At 31.8% G+C, this 24,273-nt stretch overlaps 3 protein-coding genes and 1 long non-coding RNA gene across 5 annotated transcripts in view; 2 read left to right on the top strand and 2 right to left on the bottom strand.

The window, feature by feature from the left end:
* LOC139501253 (uncharacterized) overlaps nt 1–24,273 on the top strand; it is a 599,145-nt gene that overhangs the window by 572,296 nt on the left and 2,576 nt on the right. The gene's annotated exons all lie outside the window — the stretch shown is intronic.
* On the top strand, nt 51–15,770 carry LOC139501292 (uncharacterized). Its single transcript, XM_071290326.1, has 12 exons — nt 51–227; nt 1,959–2,577; nt 3,427–3,563; nt 4,034–4,097; nt 4,721–4,962; nt 7,682–7,865; nt 8,312–8,483; nt 9,390–9,520; nt 10,024–10,097; nt 10,477–10,677; nt 11,566–11,650; nt 13,451–15,770. The coding sequence occupies exons 1-12, from the start codon at nt 204–206 to the stop codon at nt 15,577–15,579; spliced, it is 4,062 nt and encodes a 1,353-aa protein (XP_071146427.1). The 5' UTR covers nt 51–203; the 3' UTR covers nt 15,580–15,770.
* Nucleotides 5,875–7,106, bottom strand: LOC139501293 (uncharacterized). Of its 2 annotated transcripts, none has more exons than XR_011658509.1 (3): nt 6,987–7,106; nt 6,558–6,636; nt 5,875–5,993 (listed from the first exon to the last, which is right to left on the bottom strand). It is a non-coding gene; the product is annotated as an uncharacterized lncRNA (long non-coding RNA). The 2 variants fall into 2 exon arrangements; XR_011658510.1 differs by lacking the exon at nt 6,987–7,106 and adding an exon at nt 6,779–6,852.
* The window catches only part of LOC139500298 (uncharacterized), a 35,153-nt gene continuing 34,243 nt past the window's right edge, over nt 23,364–24,273 (bottom strand). Inside the window, exon 14 of the mRNA XM_071289041.1 lies at nt 23,364–23,646. Coding sequence (XP_071145142.1) covers nt 23,497–23,646 — 150 coding nt within the window. The 3' untranslated portion in view covers nt 23,364–23,496. The remainder of the gene's footprint in view (nt 23,647–24,273) is intronic.

Here is a 24,273-nt window from a genome sequence, read left to right as displayed (position 1 = left end):
ATCGGATTTCATAATTCGTTACACCGACATTGATTCGGAATATTATAGACGCCTTTTGGTTCGTTCTCGGCGCCATGTTGGGGACGCTTGTTTTCTGACGAACCAATCTAGCTGTGTATCCACATTTAAAAAGAGTTTCCGCAGTAACACTTTAGTTAAAGCTTGATTATTTCACTTTGTGACGTCAAATGTAGACAAACAAAATGCTTGCGAGTTATATTTTAAAGGTATAAATAATTCACGGAAATACCACCATTTATCTGGAAACAGTTTCACAATCATAACCCCTTTTTTAACAGGTTGGATATTTCAGATCTTTTCTGCCTGTGTAGTCCTTCTAATTTTTGTTATGTCAATTGATTAGATACTTTCTGATCGGAATGCAATAATATTATAAGAGAAAAATATCCTCAGCACACGTCTTGAACCGTTGCACCAAGGATTTAGCTATACAAATCCTTGGTCCTAAGCCTAAATTTATTGCCTATTGGGACAACTTTTGAGTTTGTTGCTTAATTTTCTGACTCTTTGAAAAACTTTGGTTTAAGTGAATATCACTTGTGTGTATAGGAGTGTGTTATATCTGTTTGGATGTTGATCATTTGGTTGAAAAAATGACAATGTTATTTTGTATGAATTAATTGGCGAATTAAATTCTTTAGTATAATTGATATACACCTTATCAATATGTGGAAATCTGTTCCTCTTGAACTTTGATGTCATACAACAATCTCTTTTCCATTGTTGCATCAGATATGTTTGAATCTATTATGATGTGAACATTTTTAGGGAACTTTTGTGAAGTCCATTTATGGTCGACAAATAGCGATAAGGTGTATTCGGCACACTAGGTTTCATTAATAGACATTGGAGAATTGTGATTAAGTACTTACAGAAGAATGATAAATTCTAGTTTAGCATATTGTTCAAGATCACTAAGAGGATTGATGAACTTTAATGAGGGGGATAGGACCTTTGTCTGGACTCCAGGATCAGGTGTTATTAAGCTCGGGATTTTGGGATTGCCCTTTCGAGATCCGGGAATTCTTTTTTCAAATTCGGGGCCTCTGGATTTCGTATTTTTAAGCCCAGGATTTCAGGATCAGGACCCCTCCTACCCTCCCTCTTTAATAGAGCATGGATAAAGGGGAAACCCTCTGTATATGTGTATCTGTTGAATACACCACAAAGACCCTTAAAATTGATGAACTTTCCTGATGAAAGATGTAATTCTAAAATAGTCTTATCAGCTTTTGTCAAGAAGAATAAAATTAGCAACAAGAAGACAGATTAGGTTTAAAAAAAATTAAATGCTAATAGTCTATTAAATCAAAAAATAATACTCCAAATTGACAACAACACTTCAAATGGTCTGCAATTTTATTTGATATGGTCTACATGATTCGCCTGCTATTGTCAAGAAGAATAAATTTAGCAACAAGAAGACAGATTAAGCATCCAAAAAATTAAATACTTATAGTCTATTAAATAAAAAAAATTATATAAAAAATGTCAATTAATTTCAATTGATTATTTGCTGTTTTAATAATTTTTAATTTTTTATAAGATTAAGTATCCCCTATATATATACAATCAGAACCCTATATACACATTCATGTCGCTAGTACAATATATTATAGTAATAAACGGTATTGTAATAAGTTTTTTGAAAAAAATATTTTATTACATTATTGTAGAAATATAGGTGTCAACATTTTGTGACAATCCAATGTCCAATCCTAAATTTATTTTATGGTGGTAAGAATTACTTTGTTGCATGTCAGAAATTGTATAAAACATTTTTGCATGGACCCTTAGTTTCAAGTGTAGAAATGAAGAAGCCAGACTGGTGAGAATTCAAATTTATGACACAGTAAATGTAACCAGTTTATAACAAAAAAATGGCAAATTGTAATTTTATATATGAAATTTGTAAAATTTTGCATTCTTTTTTACAGCAGAACAGAACTGATAATAACGAAGAAGATGACAATCCAGAAATTGATTCAGAAAAAGGAAGTCTTCCTGCAACACCAACAAATAGATCATCTCCATCACCAGGGAAACGCTTAGTATCACTCCTAAACTATAAAGGGAAGGGTTTGAATTTGAATCCCAAAAGCACTGAACCAAGTACAAGTACACCAAAAAATTCTGATGCAAAACAAACACAGACAAAAAATGATGGTGATAAAAGAACTTTCATTGAAGGCCTTGACTTACAACAAAGTTCAGAGAAAGGCAAAAGAGTTATGGCACCTAAAAGAAGATATACCAAAAAGCCAAAGATAACAGATGCAGATAAGGCAAAGAAAAGTAGCGCCACTAGCCAGAATAGTCAAGATTCTGAAAATGATGGAGATGATAAGGGAAGTAACTCATCTGATGTTGGTAATTTTACCTCAGTTATCTCCGTTGGTGATGCTATCACGTTGACTAGATGTAAAGATACAGATTGTGGTTGTAATGCTGTTCACTGTCCGTTCTGTGTTCCTAGTCATTATAAGCCATCTAAAACAACCAAGATCAGAGATCACCTGGAACTCAACCATTTTGTTCATGCAGTTCAGTATGAAGGTGAGGGGAATTGGTAGAAAATGATTGTACAGCCAATGGCTTCCATAACAGTCATATTCATGTATTCCTGTCAAATTAAATTTGTCTGGACAAATAATTTTCTATAGGCTTTACATGTATGCCGTCCATGATAAAACCATAATTTTTTTAAATATCCACAAATGTAAGTCTTCCTAAATGCACAAACATTGGTGCCACCAAAATAAATGTATCCGCAGTAATAGGCAAATGTAATCCACAAAAAATAATGTTATTAATTTGAGAACATGCTTTTATTTTATATATGTGTGTGTGTGTGTGTTAATACATATATTCAGTTTCAATTAAATTTATTTATCAAATACAGATATATCTTTCATACATGTATGTCTGAACATTACAATATGGAATTGAAATGTACATTATCACATGTAAAATGAGGTAGTTTCTACCTGATGAGCTCCCTTAGGATATTGGATTTTGAACAACTGGGATCTTGCATGTTTTGTTTTTCGTGTCAACCACAATCAGTTTTCTTACTAAGGCTACATAAATGTGTCCTGAGTGCACCATATATAAAACTTACAATCATTAGTTATTTTTTTAATCCTAAATGTATATTTTTGATGCGACTGTCATACAAGTGAGAGGTTTAGCGCTATAAAACCAGGTTCAATCCACCATTTTCTACATTAGAAAATGCCTGTACCAAGTCAGGAATATGACAGTTGTTATCCATTCGTTTGATGTGTTTGGACTTTTGATTTTGCCTTTTGATTTTGGATTTTCCTTTTTAAATTTTCCTCGTAGTTCAGTATTTTTGTGTTTTTACTTTTTTCATAATATTTATTAAACTTTTTTCTTTTTCAGATATGTTGATATTAAAGTGCTCTTTGAACTGTGGATCAAGAACAGATACACATTACCATTGTCCGTTATGTAAAAATGTAACTGTCCTAAAAAAGGGGGCATTCTTCCGCCATCTGTTTTCTCATGCTCGCAAGGCAGTAAGTACTTAAAACTCTTATTATACACACGTTAGAATGAAAAAAAAAATTACACAGTATTTAAACAAATAAATAACATGTCTTAATCTTTAGTACTTTTAAAATTCCATAATACCATTGTTAAGCAATTTAAGATTTTAACAGGTTTTATTTTCACTTTACATTTTGTATTTCTACGTTTCTGACTCTTCAAAGTTTTATGCGCTTCCTGATGAACATTAAACCTGAAAAGTTCTTCAATTGTAGATAATATAAATGTACATGGGTTTACTTTTATAAATTGTGACTTGGATGGAGAGTTGTCTCATTGGTACTCATACCACATCTTCCTATATCTATATAGGTATATATATATGTAATTTTTGTGTTCTTCATTCAGATATAAATGTTTTATAGTCACCATAAACACATATATCTGTAAATCTTTTTGTTTATTCATGTACATGATCATGAATATTTGTATTTTTCAGGGTAAACCTCCAACGGTCATTAGAATTCCAGACACTAAACATCCTTCGTCTATAATAGCCAGTGGTAAGTTAACAATGTTATAAAGTTATATGGCTATAATTTTACATATTTGCATTGAAATTTATTTAAAGGGGTACAAATATTTTTCTAGAGGTTATTGGTGGTTAAACTGGTTGATATGTGTTGCTTTAGCCATCATAAAAAATGTACCTGATAGAAGAAAGATGAAAGAGTTTAAAAAGGAATCTAAAATATAGCAAACAGAGTTAATTTTATGAGGGATTTATTTTCCTGACTTTTGAAAATTGTGTGGTTGAAAATGTCATACTAGGATTATTAATTTTACATGCAAACATTCACAAAGGCAAACATTTGCAAAAACAAATCATGAAGTTGGCTAGAACAAATGTAGTAGGAGCTAAAGGCAAAAAAAATTCTTCATAGAGAAAAGCTTTTCTGATAGGCTAGATAAAAGAAACAAAATTTAAATTTAAAAAAGACAGACGTTTCAAGAAGAAAGTTTTAATTGATTGATTAAAAGATAGTAAATACCAATACTAAACAATTACACCTGAAATTTAATTATTTTTGTCTACATCAATAAAATCAGCTTAATTGAAGTTCTTCCTGCAGTTGTATCATGTTGTTAATCTATTAAATCTATTTGAATGTATTTTCTATTTCAGGATATGCTGTTCAGCTTTGTAAAAAGAAATGTGGAACTGAAGTTACTTCCCCTCATTTTCATTGCCCGATCTGTGAAAGTCTACATCCTGATAGAAAATCATTAATTTTCCATTTGTGGAGGTGTGAGGAGTCCGCCCAGAAGGACGAGACTATCAGATATGGGCCATCTGATGATGCAATAGACAAAGCCTATAAAACTAATAAAGATTTATTACCTGTCAGTGAAAATACAGAAATGAAGGTATTGGTTCAATTAAAGCAAGGATATGAAATATTTTACAATAGCTATTCCATATAAACCATATTGAAATTGGTCACAAATGAAAGTTTATTGACCTTTGAATATAAAGACATGTGAGGTCAAACAGAATGTTTATTTAAAACAAAGACTTAATTTTGATGTAATTATAATTAAGGTGTAATACCACCATTGATTTTTCCCTATTAGTCTTTGTTAAATTGACACTTTTAAAAAAATTGTACAGTATTTACCTTTATTTCAACCAAAGAAATACTTTGCATGTGTAAAGTTTAATCCTTTCCAGTGATACAGTGAAAATTTCACACTACATTTCATTGCATATAAGAAAATAATCATCACCGGAAGTAAACAACCCAATTTTTACACTTGTATTTACTGGTTACTTGCTTTGGTAACTATGTAACCTTAACGTTCCAGAATATTTTATAAGACGATCAAATAAAAAAAGAATGATGCATTCAGACATCCAACATACATATTTACGACTCAGAAAAATTTAAGTGCATTGAAATGCAGGGTTAATTTTCTACAACTGTCAAATTCAAGGGAATATTTTTTTAGGCCTACTTTCGTATGCAACCGGATGTGGCGTACCATGATTTGGTGGTATTACACCTAAAGAACACCTAAATATCAAATAAACTTAATGTAATTTTTTTCCCTCCAATTGCAAGTTATTTCAAGCATAACTGTCAAGTTTTGTCTCAGTCAGAGCTATAGTTTCAGAGAAAATCACTATAATGTAAGGCCATATCCTACGGCAATTTCAGTCTAATTTCTTCGAAAAATGCTCATTTCAGTGTATCATTATAAAATGCAGTGTTGACTACTATCTGATCATAAACTCATGATCTATGCATTCAAACAATTAAATAGAATACAAAAGACAACTTTAAGATGATAAACAATTTTATTGCACCTTTTAGAGTTCATTTGAAGGTCTGTTTTGGTCTGTTTTGGTCCATTTTTCCTCCTTCCTTCCTTTTTCATGAAAACTTGATATCTTTTGTCTAAAAAATAAAACAAATGTGATTATTTACCCACAAAAATTAAATAAATATAATGTTAAATCAATAATTAAAGTGTTTTGGCTGAAAGAACTGTCTCTATAAATGTTAACAGTCTACACGGAAGTTTCTATAAGCCCTTATGTGTAACTCGAGTTTTTGGTCTGTTCGCCTAGTGTGACAAATAACGGTTCCCTTTCAGTCAATCATTTATTGTTACTGGTATCAAGGTCTTTTTATTTACTCATAACAGTATATTTCTAATAGATTTATACAAAGAGTCAACTTTCTTGTATTTTACATTAAAAAATGGGGAAAAGAGTAATACAAAAATACCTCAAAATGTTTTAAAAAGGGTTATGTCCCTTGGAATGCTGGTACAAAAAATAATTGGTAAGAATTATAAAGTTTAAGTATGTGAGACTGGTATCTGATGTGTATAAATCCAGGGCAAATAAGTGTTTAGATGATTTATTGTCTGTGCAAAATGTAGACGACACAATGGCAAATTGTAAACTTTTGCGGCCAAAAAAAACAACAAAAAACATGATGATAGTTGATACTTACTTTAATGCTGAAGTGTTATCTGCAGACCAATTCACATATAAGATTTTTCAACAGAATGCTCTTCAGAACATGGTTAACACTGAAATAAAAAATTCACATGTTGTATAAACAAAACTGTAAGGGTAATTTAAAATTTAACACAGTAAACTAAATACAGCTTTGTCTGTCCACCCATTTGACTTAGAAAACACCCGTAAACCCCCATTTCAAGGCAATTTTACCTCAAACGTGCTTTCTGTGTCTAAATCCATGCCGAATTGTCCATGTTTACAATGTATGAACTGGTTTATTTATAACTTTTAAAAATGAAAGTACAAAAAGGTCACGAGTGCACATATGGTTTCCCTAAATAGGTGTAATACCACCATTGATTTTTCCCTATTAGTCTTTGTTAAATTGACACTTTTAAAAAAATTGTACAGTATTTACCTTTATTTCAACCAAAGAAATACTTTGCATGTGTAAAGTTTAATCCTTTCCAGTGATACAGTGAAAATTTCACACTACATTTCATTGCATATAAGAAAATAATCATCACCGGAAGTAAACAACCCAATTTTTACACTTGTATTTACTGGTTACTTGCTTTGGTAACTATGTAACCTTAACGTTCCAGAATATTTTATAAGACGATCAAATAAAAAAAGAATGATGCATTCAGACATCCAACATACATATTTACGACTCAGAAAAATTTAAGTGCATTGAAATGCAGGGTTAATTTTCTACAACTGTCAAATTCAAGGGAATATTTTTTTAGGCCTACTTTCGTATGCAACCGGATGTGGCGTACCATGATTTGGTGGTATTACACCTTAAAACTAATCTTTTTAAGTATATAAAGTGTAATATAACAGTTCTTTTTAGAAATTTATAACTTTATATATTAAAATAAGAAGATGTGGTAGGACTTCCAAGGATAAAATTCTCTATCAGAGACGATTTGATATAGGGGTTAGCAGCTATAGGTCATTCTTCAACAATGATCAAAACCCATAATGGATAGCTATAAAATGATGTCTAATTTATGAGATTATTAATCCATGTAAATCCCAAGTACATAGTCTTCATTTTCAATGAAATTTATTATGAGTTAAGTCTTAGATACAAGTATTATATTCCAGGGACATGTTTCAATAGTTAGAAGCCTTGAAGATCTGCCACTTGATAAATGCCAGGATGACTCCTGCTGTAAAGGGAAGAGGATACATTGTGCTCTTTGTACAATAGACAGGATTAAACCATGCTTCCTGAAGAAAATTAAAATCCATAACCATTCCCACTGGAGTAGAAGGATTCCTTATAAAGGTATTAAAGATTATCAATATCATCTACACATGAACAATCAAAAGGGAAGCTACATTGTACTGTTTGTGTGATACAGTACAAATATACATTCATTTAAATATGATATATTTCATGCATATCAAACCAGCTAAATAATGTACACACACTTGCTAGACAGAAGGGGCATGAAAGTTTTACCCTTGAAAAACTCATATGCAATGCTTATTACCACCAAACACTGTTAAAAGTTATATGAGTAATGCAGGTGAACTTGGAAAAGTGCAATGATATAATGGGCAGAAACAGTTTTGAAGAAAAAAAAAGTTTTGTCCATAGATTATAGTACAAAGCATACCCTATTATCAAACTTTGTCACAATGAGATGATGATAAGTATTTGTATTTTGTTGCACAAATCATTAATCACTGTTTTATTAAATTATTATTTTGTTGTTGTTGTAATTTCAGGATATTTTATACTGCCTTGTTACCTAGATTGTCAGTTAAAGGATATGAATAAAAGTATCACAAGGATCGTCCCACATTTTCATTGTCCAATATGTGGTGGCAATCGTAGACGTAGAAATGCCTTTATGCACCATTTAGAAATCTGTCAAGGAGAAGGGATGCCTGTCGCAAAGTAAGATCATATTTAAAGATATAGTTCTTAAGCAAGGCTGGCTTTTATATGAATCATCTATTTTGCTGTTAAAAATAAAAGAATTAGATGAAAAGGGGATAATTAAAAAAATAGAAAAGAAAATAAACATAAATAAAAAGATAATATAACAAAAAACTAATTTAGTCTTGTTTTGAGTTGTTCAAGGAATTTTTTATAGCCGTCTGCTTTATATTGACAGAGGTTTTGTTACTGATATACCTAACTGCTTGTTGAAAATGTAATTACCTTTATTTGTTAAAAAAAATCTTTGAATCTCCAATATACACAATTAAATTGTTAAATTTCTGTTTTATTCTGCAATTGGTTGAAGAAATTTTAAAAATACTTATAAAACCTATAACAAAGATATTGAACAGACCATGCTAACAACTTAATTTTCCATAGAAAAAATATAGATTTGCCTTCATACAGACTTGAAATGAACAAACATATTCAAATCTTAATCCTGCATGTATTAAATATTTTCATTGGTGATTACAGGTTTTTGAGTCCTAAATAATTTCAAGCTTTGCTTATACGTCAATGAAAAAATGTTTAATTGTGAACATAGCAACAAACCTTTTCATACAATGTTAATTAATTATTTGCTTAGTGATTTTCTTTGAGGTAGATATTTTGTCAAACTAAAGTTTAAAATTTTATACTGTTGATTTCTTTTATTTTCTTTGTATTTTTGTGAATAAATTTAAATTAAAATTTTCATGGATAATTGTTTTTCATGGTTTTGTATAGGATTCATGCATACAAGTATTTAAAAATTTGTGATTCATTGAAAATCCACAAAACAATGGTACTCCAAGAAAAATAATGAATCTAATTTAGGAAGTGCAGTAAACTTGATACAATTTGCAATTTTCTTCTTAGACTTCCCTTAAACATACCAGTAGATGATGGTTCTTCCAAACTGAGTTTGAAGCTTGAAGAAGTGGATGCAACAATTGATGAAGAAATTGAAGATTCCTTGTTTGTTGCTACAGAAGATATGGATGATAATGGTTAGTACAAATATTGTAGAAAGGGTTGTACAGTCGCTACAAAATATACAAGATAAACATTTCACAATTTATCAAAAGTGAACAAGGCAGCATTTATCCAGCTTTTTGTTTAAGGGAGTACCTAAAATTTTGACTGCAATAGATTTTGCTTTTTCAATTTTTATAATATTCAACAAAATATTTACTTTGTATCTTTGACAAAGAAAATAAAAATATGGAAAAACAGCAGTTTGATAAACAGTAATTTCTCTTTACAATAATAGTACATGTATGTGCTTGAAACATTTAGCTGATTTTATAATGATAACTTTTCAATGGTGTTCTTTACCCACCTTTAAACCCATAGAATTTGAACTAGTATTTGGGGATCAAAATAACACCTTTTCTTCTTCTGTATAAACTTGTAAGTATTAAAATGATCTGCCAGCAATAATTTCAACCCAGTAGTTAGATATATGAAGTATCAGTGCATGTCCATTAATATTGAAATTTTATATTTACAGATGATGGAATGGATGATTCTGAAACAACATCTCCTCAAAAAGAACCGAAAGAGGTGGATCCAAAGGGTTTCAAGGTACAGGTTTTTGACTGATTTCTGCTGCCAGACTGTAGTCAAAAGAAATATTTTTTGTGCACCTCAACCAAATAGAGAGATTTTTTGAAGATCCAATTTATTTTATGTCAGCTTGTTATTCCTGGCACATGTAGAATATCTATACATTGTCTCAAAATCATCTTTCATTAAATTGTTCAATAAAGTAAATTCTTCTACCCTACTAATTTAAAAAAAAAAAGGCAGAAAAGGATGCTAAATAATGTTTTACCAACATAAGTCTTAAACCTTTCTTATAGAACACAAAGTTTCCTCTTTTAAAATAAAATCTTTTCTATTGCTGATGTACAAGGGTAAATGTGAAATATCTTAATGTCAAAGATGTAATATTTCCTTCCAGATATTCAGTAACATTACAGCAGAGATATCAGATGAGTTATTGTCAGCCGTCAGAGCTAAGGGTCTAGAAGATAAAGTGTTTGAAGAGGTTTCTGAGCTGACAAATGTGTCATACATGGTTGCACCTGGAATTGTCTCCCCTGTTCATAGTTTTGTTGGAGATATGGAAGCTGTAACAAATGCAATGCTCATGATAAAAAAGGTTAGTTTTTATTTATGAGATTTTATTCACTTGAAAAGATGGACATGGGTGCTGTTAAATGGAGTTAGGGATAATGAACTATGAAGCAAAAAAAAATAATACATGTGTTTCTGCTAACGTGTAAAAAATAGGATAGGTAAGCAATATCATTTTATTTTACAAAGATTTTTTAGCTGGTTACTACATGTACTAGGGAATCAGTCTAACTTTATCAGTGCTTGTTCAAAATTGGCATAAAAAGTGTTAGGGTAGGTAGGGTTAGTAGAAACACATGTTGTTGTTTTTTTGGCCTGAGAAAAGAAATATTGAGTTATAAGAAGTTAACAACATGATAAAAGAAATGTCATATATACACCATACAGTTCGTAATTTTATAGAGTATAAAAATAAACCCTCAGATAAATAAATTAATTTTGAATGCTGATAAAAATTCAAATACCTACCAGATTTTTTTTTAGACTCGACTATTTTAAAAACATTTCATGTGTTATGTATAAATAGAGCACACCTTCAATCTATGTGTAGGAGACTATAAATAGAATTTCTGTAGTCAAATTGGAATTACCCCACAAGGGGTTAGAACTCATTATTTCAATCTTTATTGAATGCAACAGACACATCTGTGAATTGGGATTTTAACTTGAAAAAACAGATCTATACCTTCAAATTTATGATTAATATTATTATGTTTATTAATTTTCAGATAATAACATTTATCTTGAAAATAATATCACAGAAAGTAAAATATCACTTGTCAATAGGTTCATTACTTTTCTATAATAAAACATAAGATAGATATTTTTCCGCTATATTTTGAGAGAAAAAATGATAAGTAAACATATTAGAAAGCTTATATTTGTTACTTTAAGATGTATATATTTTTTTTAGAGACTTGGTATGAAGGACAATGAAAGAACATGTACAAAAGCTGACATGACAATAGAAAATGAGGATGATAGTTTTGGACTAGAGGGTAAATATTGTGTAGAATATTTTTGTTTTTTCTAGTGTCTTTTTTATATTTCCCTTACATTGCCTCTAAATTTATGTTTCCTCTGTAAAATTTCTCTCATTCAATGTTAATTTATCACCACAAAAAGTGAATTTTTGAGACAATATCAAAAAGAAGATTTGGTATGATTGCCATTGAGAACTATTCACAAGAGACCAAATCGCACCGAAATTAATAACTATAAGTCACACAAAGGCCTCCGACATACTGCATAGTCAGCTATAAAATGCTTGAATTGACTAATGTCAAAGTATTTGAGAATGCTTACTTGTTTAACAGTTTTTTGATATTTTACAGCATGGTCATAATGATTATGTCCCCTTGTATCATTCTATTTTTTTGTGTGTTCAAACTTGAAGTTTAAAGTTGAACATTTTTTCTTACTGATCTTTGTTCTCATTTGACCATGTGGAAAAAGATTTTTTTTTGAAAAGTTTAATGAGAAATAACATTAAGGTGGTACTCAACACCTTCACTAAAATTAATTTGGCTTGTTTAATTGATAAAGTATTTACTTTGACCCTTTGACAAAAATATAAAAATTTCAAAAAATTTGAACCAATTGTTTTATCAGAAAAATTACACCGGTTAAATAGCAGTTTGACAAACACTTATTTTGATCATTGAGAAGCTTAATGTTCCCTTAACAATGCAGTGTAATTAAAACGTTTAGCTGATTTTATAGAGTTATCTCCCTGTTGTGTTAGGTACCACCTTAAGGTGACACCTTGACTAAAATTAATTGGCTTGTTTAGTTTTCGTAAAATTTTGACAAAATATTACTTTGACCCTTTTATAAAGATATAAAAGTTTCAATAAACGTGAACCACAAACTCTATTTGAAAAATTGTAACGGATATACAGCAGTTTGACAAAGACCAATTTGTTCATTGAGAAGCTTAGTCATATGAAACCTCAAATCAAAAAAAAAAATATGCATATGTTTTTTAAAACTAAATGGATAGTTTTCATTATAAAACTTATGTACATATACTTTTTCTGAGGAAAATTCTTTAATTTGTCCACATTTAGAAGAAGTTTACTTATTTTTAATTGCTTGCTGCCAGGAATCAATTTGCCGACATATTTTCCATATGCATAGTGACCTAAGCGTGACCCTCCACGTAAAAATCTGGTGATAGCAATATGCATGTATCTGTCATTAAAATAAACAATTACCTGATTGTATATGTTAAACACGTGCTAAATACCCATGCTTTTTGTTGATTATTTACTATAAGGTGACAATCGGTAAACTTCCGCTTCAAAACACGGCATTTAATGAGTAGCCATATTTGTTAAATATAACAATCATAACAGACAGATAGAAAAAAATTGACGATTATACAATATATTTGTGTAAAAAATTATAAAATCGTGCACAGAGGACTAAGTTTATGATATATACATACATTGGTTCAAGAATTGGATGAACATTATTTTTCACCAGTCACTCGTTTCTTATGACTTTAATATTTTCTTTAAAAAACATGATTAAATAGTTCAGCTGATTTTTAGAGTTATCTCCCTGTAGTGTTATGTACCGCCTCAAGTCTAACTTTAAATTAGGTTTTTCGGTTGGACATTTTATATTTATTTTTTGTTCAAATGAAACATCTTATACATCCAGTTTGATTTGAACTCTGCTCAAATTTTATTTTGTTTCTAAATCTGAACATTTTAACATTGTATATTTATGTATAAATACAAAATATTGTATTGACAAGTTTAATCAAGCATTCTTCCATTCTTTATTTTCAGATTCCAATTTTGATAATGGCATGGAAGAATCTCCGAAAAGTGTAGGAAGTACTCGTGAAACTAGACAGGGAAAGAAAAGAAGGTTAGAATTGAACCAATCAGATCTACCCTTGGCTAAAATGATCAAAGAAGAACCCATAGATCCTGATTTCAGTCCTGAAAAACCATCACTGCTAGACACCCTTGTCACTCCAGGGAGAAGATACTCTACGAGAGGAGTGAGGGTTGACTTTGCTAAGTTAGCAGCCTCAGGGAAACGTGAAGTCTTGAGTGAAAAAGAATCTCCAGGAAACGTAACACCAGCTGTAGGTGCTAAATCGGCAGATAAAAATTCTACGGAGGAAGAGGAAATTGTATTGATAAATGAAAAGAATGAAAGAGTAAATGTGAAACTTCCAAAGGGAATAGCAGCAAAGATCAAACAAAAAATTGCAGCAGTAGAATCAGTTCCGAAAGGAAGGCTTCAATTTCCAATGGAAGATCCAGAGATTTCTGATACTGAAGAATTTCTAACAGATAATCATCAAGGTCCTATGACCAGTCAAAATGTCGATATTAGGGACTCAAAAGGAAATCCAGTCACCTCAGGTTGTCTGCAGTATCAAGTCCAAAAATATAAGCTAAGCACTAGTGCATTCATTCCCAAGATTAACATTGATATTATATCTAATAGAAAAAACAACAGGAAATGTTTCACAGCTCAAGATAGATTATACCGGTGTTCAAAATGTGAATTTGTATCCGATACATTTACAGATTGCTCTGAACACCTTTCCAGAGAACATCCTTTATCTGCTTATAGGTGTGATGTTTGTGAGAGACATTTTGATCAAGAAAGATATCTGAAAATTCATCTGGACTCAAAGCATGGTCCCTTTTTAGAAGCAGAAGAATATAATTGTGAGTATTGTGGAAAGGTTTATCAGAATATGCACATGTTACAAACTCACGTTGACACTAAACATACAAATCCAAATCGTAAAAAGCATGCTTGTAGACATTGTGAGTATGTAGGAGAAGATCGTCCTGACCTGGAAAGCCATGTTAAATCAAATCACTTCAAAGAAGCAAACGCTTGTCCAACATGCGGCAAATATTTCAGAGGTCCAGTTTTTCTCAAACAGCATATTGAAAATGTACATCAAAGAACGAACGAGGTCAAATGTTACATCTGCGGCAGACTTTTTGCTAATAGTAGATACCTTAAGTTACACATGGAAGTGCATGTGGGTGAAAAGAAACATGCATGTTCAGTTTGTGGGCAAAGATTTAGAAAGAGAGGAAATATGGTATCACATGAGCAAACTCACTTGAACAAAGAAGATAGAACATATCGGTATGTCTGCAATTTTTGTGGATTAAAAGTAAATAGCAGAGCAAATCTCTTACAACATCTGAACAAACACACGGGAGATAAACCATATTTATGTGACATTTGCGGAAAGTCATTTGCATATACAGGCGCTGTTGCAAAACATAAGGTGTTCTGCCACTCTTCAGAATTTCCACACGAATGTAGTCTTTGTGATAAGAAGTTTAAACTGGAAAGGCTGCTGAAAGAGCACATGACCACACACACTGGAATAGGGGAACACGAGTGTGATGGATGCAAAAAGGTATTTACAACAAGTACAACTTTAAAAAATCATAAGCCTAAATGTAAGGGATTGAGGGTACAACTAGGACCAGACAAAGTTGTTATATTTTCTTCTCCCTCAAAAATATCTAATATGAATAGTTATACACTCTTACCAGGCGGTATGAAAATAGATATTGATAAGGTGAATGAACAGAATCATATTCCAACTCAGACAGTTGTCATGGAATCTACAGTTTATAATCAGCCAATAGAAGAAATGCCAACTACTGAAGTTCACCAGCTTGAAGGTCAAGTAGAAGCGGAGTCACATGACCAGGTTGAACCTGCAGCACAGGAACAATCTACAGATGTAGCTGTCTACATGTGTAGTGAATGCAACGCAGCATTTAGTGACTTCGCTCTGGCCGAACAACATGTACTGATGGGACATGACACAGCAGTACCAAATCAACCAATATCCGATAACGTACAGACAGACAGTGTAACAGCTGAAGATGCTGTTAACTTTATCTTATCTGGTTCTCAGTGAGCAAGTCATGAACAAGGTTAACATTTAATTTTAAAGCTTGGCAAGGACAAAGTTTTTTGTTGTTGATTTTAAAACATCTTGAACAATACTGTTTATTACTGTTAACTGTTTATTGAATATTTTTACAAAGTTATATTCATGCTTGTTTTTTTATATGTATAAATTTAATTATGAATAAATTGTATATAATATTTTGTTTTACATGAAAAAAGTACAAACGTTTTCATGGTCAAGTCCATTTATCGGATACTATAAGGAATAGGTCATCTATATTTCATTATATGGTATATGGAATGATTGTACGGTGTACATGTCCAACTTACACATGGCATCTGACCTTGACCTCATTTTCATTGTTCATTGTATGTTCAGTGGTTAAGTTAAGTTTTTTCTTTTTTTCTTACTCTATATGGGATAGGTCAACTATATTTGGTGTATAGAAGTTTTACCTGATGCACATGTCAGTCTGATAGGTTTTATTTGACCTTGACCTCATTTTCAAGGTTCATTGCTGAGTGTTTACTTTATGTCTTTTGGTTTATCTTTCTTAAAACTTTAACCAATATGTCATTTATATTTGTTGTATGGAAAGATTGTCAGGTGTATATGTCTGTCTGCAGATATCATCTGACCTTGACCTGATTTTAATGGTTCAGTTATCAATATTTAGTTTCCTGCTTTTCTTGTTTAAGTCTGTTTCTTAGAAACTATAAACACTAGGTTAAATATATTTGGTATATTTAATGATTGTAAGGTGTACATGTAATTTCTGGTTTGATTAATTATCTGACCTTGATCTCATTTTCTTGGATGTGATACTTGTATGTAGTAAAGCTATATATTTAGAACTATAAAAAAATCAGTGATCAGTAAAGAAGACGAGACATTTCAACATTCTTGTTTTTAGAAAGCTTTGATTTGAATGCTAGCGAGGAAAGGCTGACATCTACTGAAACTTTTAAGCAGCAACAAGATCAAAACAGGGTCTGGACTTGTGTTGCTGAATGCTATTGATTGAGGTTATATGTGTTCTGAAGCCTAACTTTTGAAAATGATTTCTAAAACTATGTTTAATAGGACTTGAAATAAAGTATGTTCAGCGATTTTAATTTATGGGAGAAATGTTCATGATTTTCGTCATTTGCATGCTACAACATTCAACTCAACATTATCAACCTTCAAACTAAAAATAAAATTATTCACTTCCATAGCTGCCAAGAAAAGACATTGCAAACTATTAGCAAAGAGGAGAGGAAGTGGCTTCACAGCAGATGTTAAACTTGCTTGCACTCTACAACGCAACATTTTCTACCTGCAGACCAAATAAATAAGTATTCGCTTGTATAGCCCCTCAAAAAATTGACAAATATATTTATTGTACAATGAGATTTGTAAATCCACTTCTGTATCGATTATTTGCCTTAAAAGACAATTTTACCAACTTTAAAATTATTTTTTATATATTCATTACTCTAATAGATAAAAAGAAAAAGTGTTGGCTACATGTACACAAAATTCAAATATGAACAAAAAACGAAACGATTCCAAAAAAGGTGAAAAGTATCATTTTTGCCTGGTGCATAATTCAGGATTTTAGGAGCCTTTTGTGTCCTCAGATTTCTTCTATGAAACCCTTAACAAATTTGTTAACATCCTCGTCCTTTGGTGTCTTGAGATATCACACTGAAAATTATACCACATCTCCTTTTTACATGTTATTTGGTTATTGGTGCAGATGTTTTACGAAAATAAATAGGTTACAAAGGAGGTCATCTTTCTTCAATCTGCTTGAAAGTTATCTTCTAGCTTCTTAAAGTCAGGTTGTATATTTTTGGGAGGCATTAAATTCTTGGCCATTCATTCAATTCCTTTCTGATTACCGGTATATTGTTAGGGGTATATGAACCTTGGCAGATGAACATACTGAGATACCGACATAATTACATTGTGTAAGTAACTTCATAATTCCAACAGTGCCTGCATTCAGAGTATATTTCTCCCAGTTGATATGATATTTCAGGACTTGTTATTAGTTCCTTGATAGAGTGTTGCTGCTCACAAGGAAGCTATCAAACCAAGTTGAAGTCACCCCATTGTAGTTTTTAAGGATGCCATTAACAGTTGGTTGGTTAACTGAAGAGGAATAAATGTTTCAGATAAGAACGAATATATTCCTAATGTGTAACTACAATTCTGTACCCTTTTCTTGAATGTGTTTTATTACTGGGTTTGTGATAAAATGAGTAACACAATGGATCTGCTTACCCTTCAGGAGATCTGAAATGACCTAGGTTTTGGATGGGTTGTGTTGCTCAGTCTTTAGTTTTTCTGTTGTGTTTTGTGTACAATTGTTTGTCTATTGGTTTTTTATTTTTTTAGCCATGTCGGTTGTGTTTATTCTCAACATGAGTATGAAGGAATTATTTATTGAAGGTCCCTGGATATGAATTCTCGTTTAGGAGTCTCTATTTTCATGGTTCATTGGACAATCTCAAGTTTGTTATAAGCCAAAAGGTACTTTTTCGGATTTAAAATACATATACATGTACTGACAATTTTTTTTCTAACCATGATCACATTTCCTTGATGGATTGTTTAAAATATAGTTTAATGGTGTTCATCTATCAACATTTATTTCATATCGGTTGAGAATAAGATTCTCTTATTGGATTAAAAGGGGTCACATGAGATTCATTATTCTTCAGTAATAAATTCCATCGGTCATTAACAGAAAAAAACGGACCAGAAAACCGGTCGTTAACGAACTTTTACATGATAATGACCGGTGGGGCGTGGTTTCCGTCTGATAATGACCTTTGGGGCGTGGTTTCCGTCTGATAATGACCGTTGGGGCGTGATTTCTCTGTTAATGACCTGTGGGGCGTGGTTTCTCTTTTTAGAGAGATGCACCTTTTATAAAACATGTTCCTGTTTTTAATATATGATTATATTTAAGTTGTTGAATTGTTTATTATATGTTTTCGTTAATTATAAAATTAAAGATACATGAGATTCATTATTCTTCAGTAATAAATTCCATCGGTCATTAACAGAAAAAAAACGGACCAGAAAACCGGTCGTTAACGAACTTTTACATGATAATGACCGGTGGGGCGTGGTTTCTGTCTGATAATGACCTTTGGGGCGTGGTTTCCGTCTGATAATGACCGTTGGGGCGTGATTTCTCTGTTACTGACCTGTGGGGCGTGGTTTCTCTTTTTAGAGAGATGCACCTTTTATAAAACATGTTCCTGTTTTTAATATATGATTATATTTAAGTTGTTGAATTGTTTATTATATGTTTTCGTTAATTATAAAATTAAAGATAACTTGATTAATAAGTATTTATATACTGAAAAATTGCACTAAAATGAATGGCAGTATTACTATGACTGGTCTTCACTCTTTGCCATAGAAATCGTACAACTACTCGAGTTCGCTGTAGGCATTTTGAATTTACGAGAATTTTCCAAAACATGGTTTCTCAATGAAATAAACATAATAGTTCTTGAAAAACTGGTCATTATCGTGATACATGGGCTGCCCGTAGGCAGTGGAATTGACTGCGACAGCGATAATGACCTCGCCTTCGGCTCAGTTATTATCACTATCTTAGTCAATACCACTGTCCTGTGGGCAGTCCATATATCACGATAATGACCAGTTTTTCAAGAACTATTATATAAATATTTTTGTGATTAGGAACTCATTAAGTAACAATGATTTTTTTTATTGTTCCTTCCATTTTTCTAAAGATAAGTTACTTAAAGCATTGTATAAATGTGGTGTATAGGTAGATTCCATATAAAGTACATGTCGTTCAGACTGTGTCCTTTTTTTCATCCGTACTGGTAATTCCTCATCTTTCAGTTTCATTTGTTTTGCTAGCTTCCTATTATATCCATTCACCGACTTATTTGATTTTAAGGCTCATTCATGTGCATTGGTTGGGGATTACTTAGTCCACTCTATCAGTTAAACTATTTATACTTTATAGGTATGTAAAACCGAAGTATACCCTGTTCTTAAGTTTGGTAAAAACTCATTGATCAACATCCAAATAACAGGTCAGCTATATTGGATTCATAGAATCATTGTAAAGTGTACATATCAAAATGATCATGGTTATTACATTTATCTTAAACATTTAATAGTTTCATAATTGTCTCAGCTTTAATAACAAAAAACTGTTCCTAATTAAAGCACATGATACTTGCCCTTTTAGCATGTCTATATGCTTTAAAGGAATTTTAAGACACATAGTTTTAATGAAACTTGAGTTTGGCATTTGCTTTAACTAAGTAGAGTTTATGTGAATTTTAAGAAAAAGTGCTGTCTATTGATTTCTATTAATTAGCATCTAAGGAAAACTAGTGTTGTTTTCCATCAGAAATTGGCTAAAATAAATAGTCTTAAAAAATAATCTCCAACAAGAATGCTGCCATCATCTGTAAAGTCTTCAAAAATTCTTTATACAAGTGCACAACTAAAGATTCACATATGAAAGTTATGAATTTTTACATTGAAGATGAAGATAGTTTTCATTTGATAAATGTACTTTGTCAGATACTTTGAAGTTTGAAGTAAGAAGAGTTCAACTACTGTAACTTCATATTTTTTTTTGTGCATTTATCATTGCAATTGTTGAATCTTGGACAAAAATGTGATATAAATTAAAAGTGATTTATAAATCAAAGAGCTGATAGCTCTGAGGTGGAAGAAGGTGAATAAAAGGGAACTTGAATTACCATAAAAGCAGCCCCACTAACCCAGCCTGCTTTGTTCCATTATCATTATGATGTATTTTTTTTTCTTCAAACAAGAATGTGTCAGAAGTACATGGATTTCCCAACCGTACAATTATTTCTATGTTCAGTGGACTGTGAAAATTAGGTAAAATCTTTAATTTGGCAGTAAAATTAGAAAGATCATATCATAAGGAACACATGTGTACTAAGTTTCAAGTTGATTGGATTTCAACTTCATCAAAAACTACCTCTACCATAAACTTTAACCTGAAGCAGGACGGACGGACAGACCAGAAAACATAATGCCCATAAATGGGGCATAAAAATAGTAAGACTTGTTACATACCCATCAACTTTTGAAAGTTCCCATGGGGGTTTTAAGCGCGCGACAATAATTTCAAAGGATAACCCTCATTAGAAGAACATAACAACCAACTGTAAACTAGAGGCTCTAAGAGCCTGTGTCGCTCACCTTGGTCTATGTGAATATTAAACAAAGGAAGCAGATGGATTCATGACAAAATTGTGTTTTGGTGATGGTGATGTGTTTGTACATCTTACTTTACTAAACAGTCTTGCTGCTTACAATTATCTCTATCTATAATGAACTTGGCCCAGTAGTTTCAGTGGAAAATGTTAATAAAAATTTACAAATTTTATGAAAATTGTTAAAAATTGACTATAAAGGACAATAACTCCTTAGGGGGTCAATTGACCATTTCGGTCATTTTAACTTATTTGTAAGTCTTACTTTGCTGAACATTATTGCTGTTTACAGTTTATCTCTATCTATAATAATATTCAAGATAATAACCAAAAACAGCAAAATTTCCTTAAAATTACCGATTCAGGGGCAGCAACCCAACAACAGGTTGTCCGATTCATCTGAAAATTTCAGGGCAGATGGATCTTGACCTGATAAACAATTTAATCCTGTCAGATTTGCTCTAAATGCTTTGGTTTTTGAGTTATAAGCCAAAAACTGCATTTTACCCCTATGTTCTATTTTTAGCCATGGCGGCCATCTTGGTTGGTTGGCCGGGTTACCGGACACATTTTTAAAACTAGATACCCCAATGATGATTGTGGCCAAGTTTGGTTTAATTTGGCCCAGTAGTTTCAGATGAGAAGATTTTTGTAAAAGTTAACAACGACGACGGATGACGGACGCAAAGTGATGGGAAAAGCTCACTTGGCTCTTTGGTGTTTTCATCTAGTTGTAAAATCGTGAACATGGCATGTGAATTTTCATCTGCAAAAAAGCCGTATACAAATAATGCGATAAATTTTTTAAATCAAAATTTTAATTTTAAAAAAGATACCCCTTTGCAATGTTAGCATTAATTTAAATGTTGCAAAACATTTCTGAGTTAACAGTACACATATAGGGTACATTGTATTGAAAATGCTACATAATGCCATCTTAAAAAAATCAGCCAAATTCTTCAAATGCGACAACAAAATGAAGTGCTCATCTTCAAAGTAAATAGATTGTAGAAAGTAAAAATTAATGGTTAACTAGAGGCTCTAAAGAGCCTGTGTCGCTCACCTTGGTCTATGTGCATATTAAACAAAGGACACAAATGGATTCATGACAAAATTGTATTTTGGTGATGGTGATGTGTTTGAAGTTCTTACTTTACTGAACATTCTTGCTTCTTACAATTATATCTATAATGAACTTTGCCCATTAGTAACAGAGAAAAAAAAATTGACTATAAAAGGCAATAACTCCTTAAGGGGTCAATTGACCATTTAGGTCATGTGGACTTATTTGTAGATCTTACTTTGATGAACATTATCGCTGTTTACAGTTTATCGCTATCTATAATAGTATTCAAGATAATAACCAAAAACAGCAAAATTTCTTTAAAAATTACCAATTGGAGGGCAGCAACCCAACAACCGGTTGTCCAATTCATTTGAATATTTCAGGGCAGATATATATTGACTTGATTAACAATTTACCTCCTTGTCAGATTTCCTCTAAATGATTTGGTTTCAGAGTTATAAGCAAACAACTACATTTTACCCCTGTTCTATTTTTAGCCATGGTGGCCATCTTGGTTGGATGGCCAGGTCATTGGACACATTTTTCAAACAAGGTACCTCAAAGATGATTGTGGTTAAGTTTGAATTAATTTGGCCCAGTAGTTTCAGAGGAGAAGATTTTTGTAAAAGATAACTAAGATTTACGAAAAATGGTTAAAAATTGACTATAAAGGGCAATAACTCATAAAGGGGTCAACTGACCATTTCGGTCATGTTGACTTATTTGTAAATCTTACTTTGATGAACATTATTGCTGTTTACAGTTTATCTCTATCTATAATAATATTCAAGATAATAACCAAAAACAGCAAAATTTCCTCAAAATGACCAATTCAGGGGCAGCAACCCAACAACGGGTTGACCGATTCATCTGAAAATTTCAGGGCAGATAGATCTTGACCTGATAAACATATTTACCCCTGTCAGATTTCCTCTAAATGCTTTGGTTTTTGAGTTATAAGCCAAAAACTGCATTTTACCCCTATGTTCTATTTTTAGCCGTGGCGGCCATCTTGGTTGGTTGACCGGGTCACGCCACACATTTTTTGAACTAGATACCCCAATGATGATTGTGGTTAAGTTTGGTTCAATTTGGCCCAGTAGTTTCAGAGGAGAAGATTTTTGTAAAAGTTAACGACGACGGACGACGACGGACGACAGACGACGACGACGACGACGACGGACGCCGGACGCAAAGTGATGGGAAAAGCTCACTTGGCCCTTCGGGCCAGGTGAGCTAAAAAATGTAGGTTTAGACAAAACAGATACTCTCTCTTTTCTAGAGTTTACTTTCATCATACAATATTAAAGACAGATTTGCACTTTATCCAAGCCATACAAAAACATTCAGAATCTTTACATAGTCATTTATTAAAAATATTGTGTACAAAAATACAAAAAACTTCAGAACAATCAACATCTATAAACTAGTTAATAACAACAAGGTAAAGAGTATATTAGATAAATACAAAACACTTTTCACTCATGTTTCTGTGTTAATTTTATATAACTCATGACATAAACCTCTTCATTTTCTTTGTTTTTACTCATAAAATCAAGGACAACTATTTCTCTCACTGATTGTATAATAAAAGTTGTTTCCTCGAACTGACTTATTTCATGATTCTTTGTTGTTAGATGTGAAGTTAAATTGTAGATTTTTTTCGGATGGAGAAGCTTTCTGGTTTTTCTGGGTTTTCCTAAGGCTAGAAGTTGAAACTTGCTTCAACCGTTCTTCCTTTGATGGGTTTTTTTCATAATACTTCTTCTGTAGAAAGAGAAAAGAAATGCTGTAATTTATGCAATAGTAATAATAAATTAATTTATGTTATGACATGCCTTAAGGATGTACTTAGGTGAGGTTTTGGAATTTGTATCAAATATTCGGACTCCTTGGTGTTTTTCCATACAATACAATGTAAAGTTTTGGAATTTGTGTCAAATATTCGGACTCCTTGGTGTTTTTCCATACAATACAATGTAAAATATTTTGCCCCATAACACCCATTTATTTTTTCATATAAGACTTAATAGCTCATGAAAGGTCAATTACCAAAATTTTAGAAGATTCTTAATTTTCGTTCTTCTGTTTTGAGACCTTATAATACCACTGCAAATATAAGGTAAAAGTCTGAGTCAGCCTTTTCCCGCCATATTTTAAATCTCAAATATCTCGAAAAGGAGGTCCATGACTATCAATATTTTTTGCTTATTTTTATCCTTAATTGATGCTCTACCAGCTTATGGTATCAATTTTAACTTCTTAATTTATTAATTTTCACCTAACCTCACCTAAGTACATCCTTAAGCTCATTTTATCATATTTTGTTTCTGTGTCTGCATTACATTGTGGTTTGAAAGAAACAAAGGTGAATGCATTGTTTCTCTCACTGTT

Source organism: Mytilus edulis, chromosome 13 (assembly GCF_963676685.1).
Source record: "Mytilus edulis chromosome 13, xbMytEdul2.2, whole genome shotgun sequence".
Lineage (NCBI taxonomy): Eukaryota > Metazoa > Mollusca > Bivalvia > Mytilida > Mytilidae > Mytilus > Mytilus edulis.
Note: the sequence above shows the minus strand (reverse complement) of the source record. Positions and strands in the feature narration are given on the sequence as shown.

What these genes read in the sequence shown, in the direction of transcription:
- LOC139501292 (XM_071290326.1), top strand. Translation starts at nt 204, where the DNA reads ATGCTTGCGAGTTATATTTTAAAG. An exon ending in TTGCGAGTTATATTTTAAAG is followed by an intron (nt 228 to 1,958) that starts GTATAAATAATT and finishes TCTTTTTTACAG; the next exon opens with CAGAACAGAACTGATAATAA. An exon ending in GTGAAAATACAGAAATGAAG is followed by an intron (nt 4,963 to 7,681) that starts GTATTGGTTCAA and finishes ATTATATTCCAG; the next exon opens with GGACATGTTTCAATAGTTAG.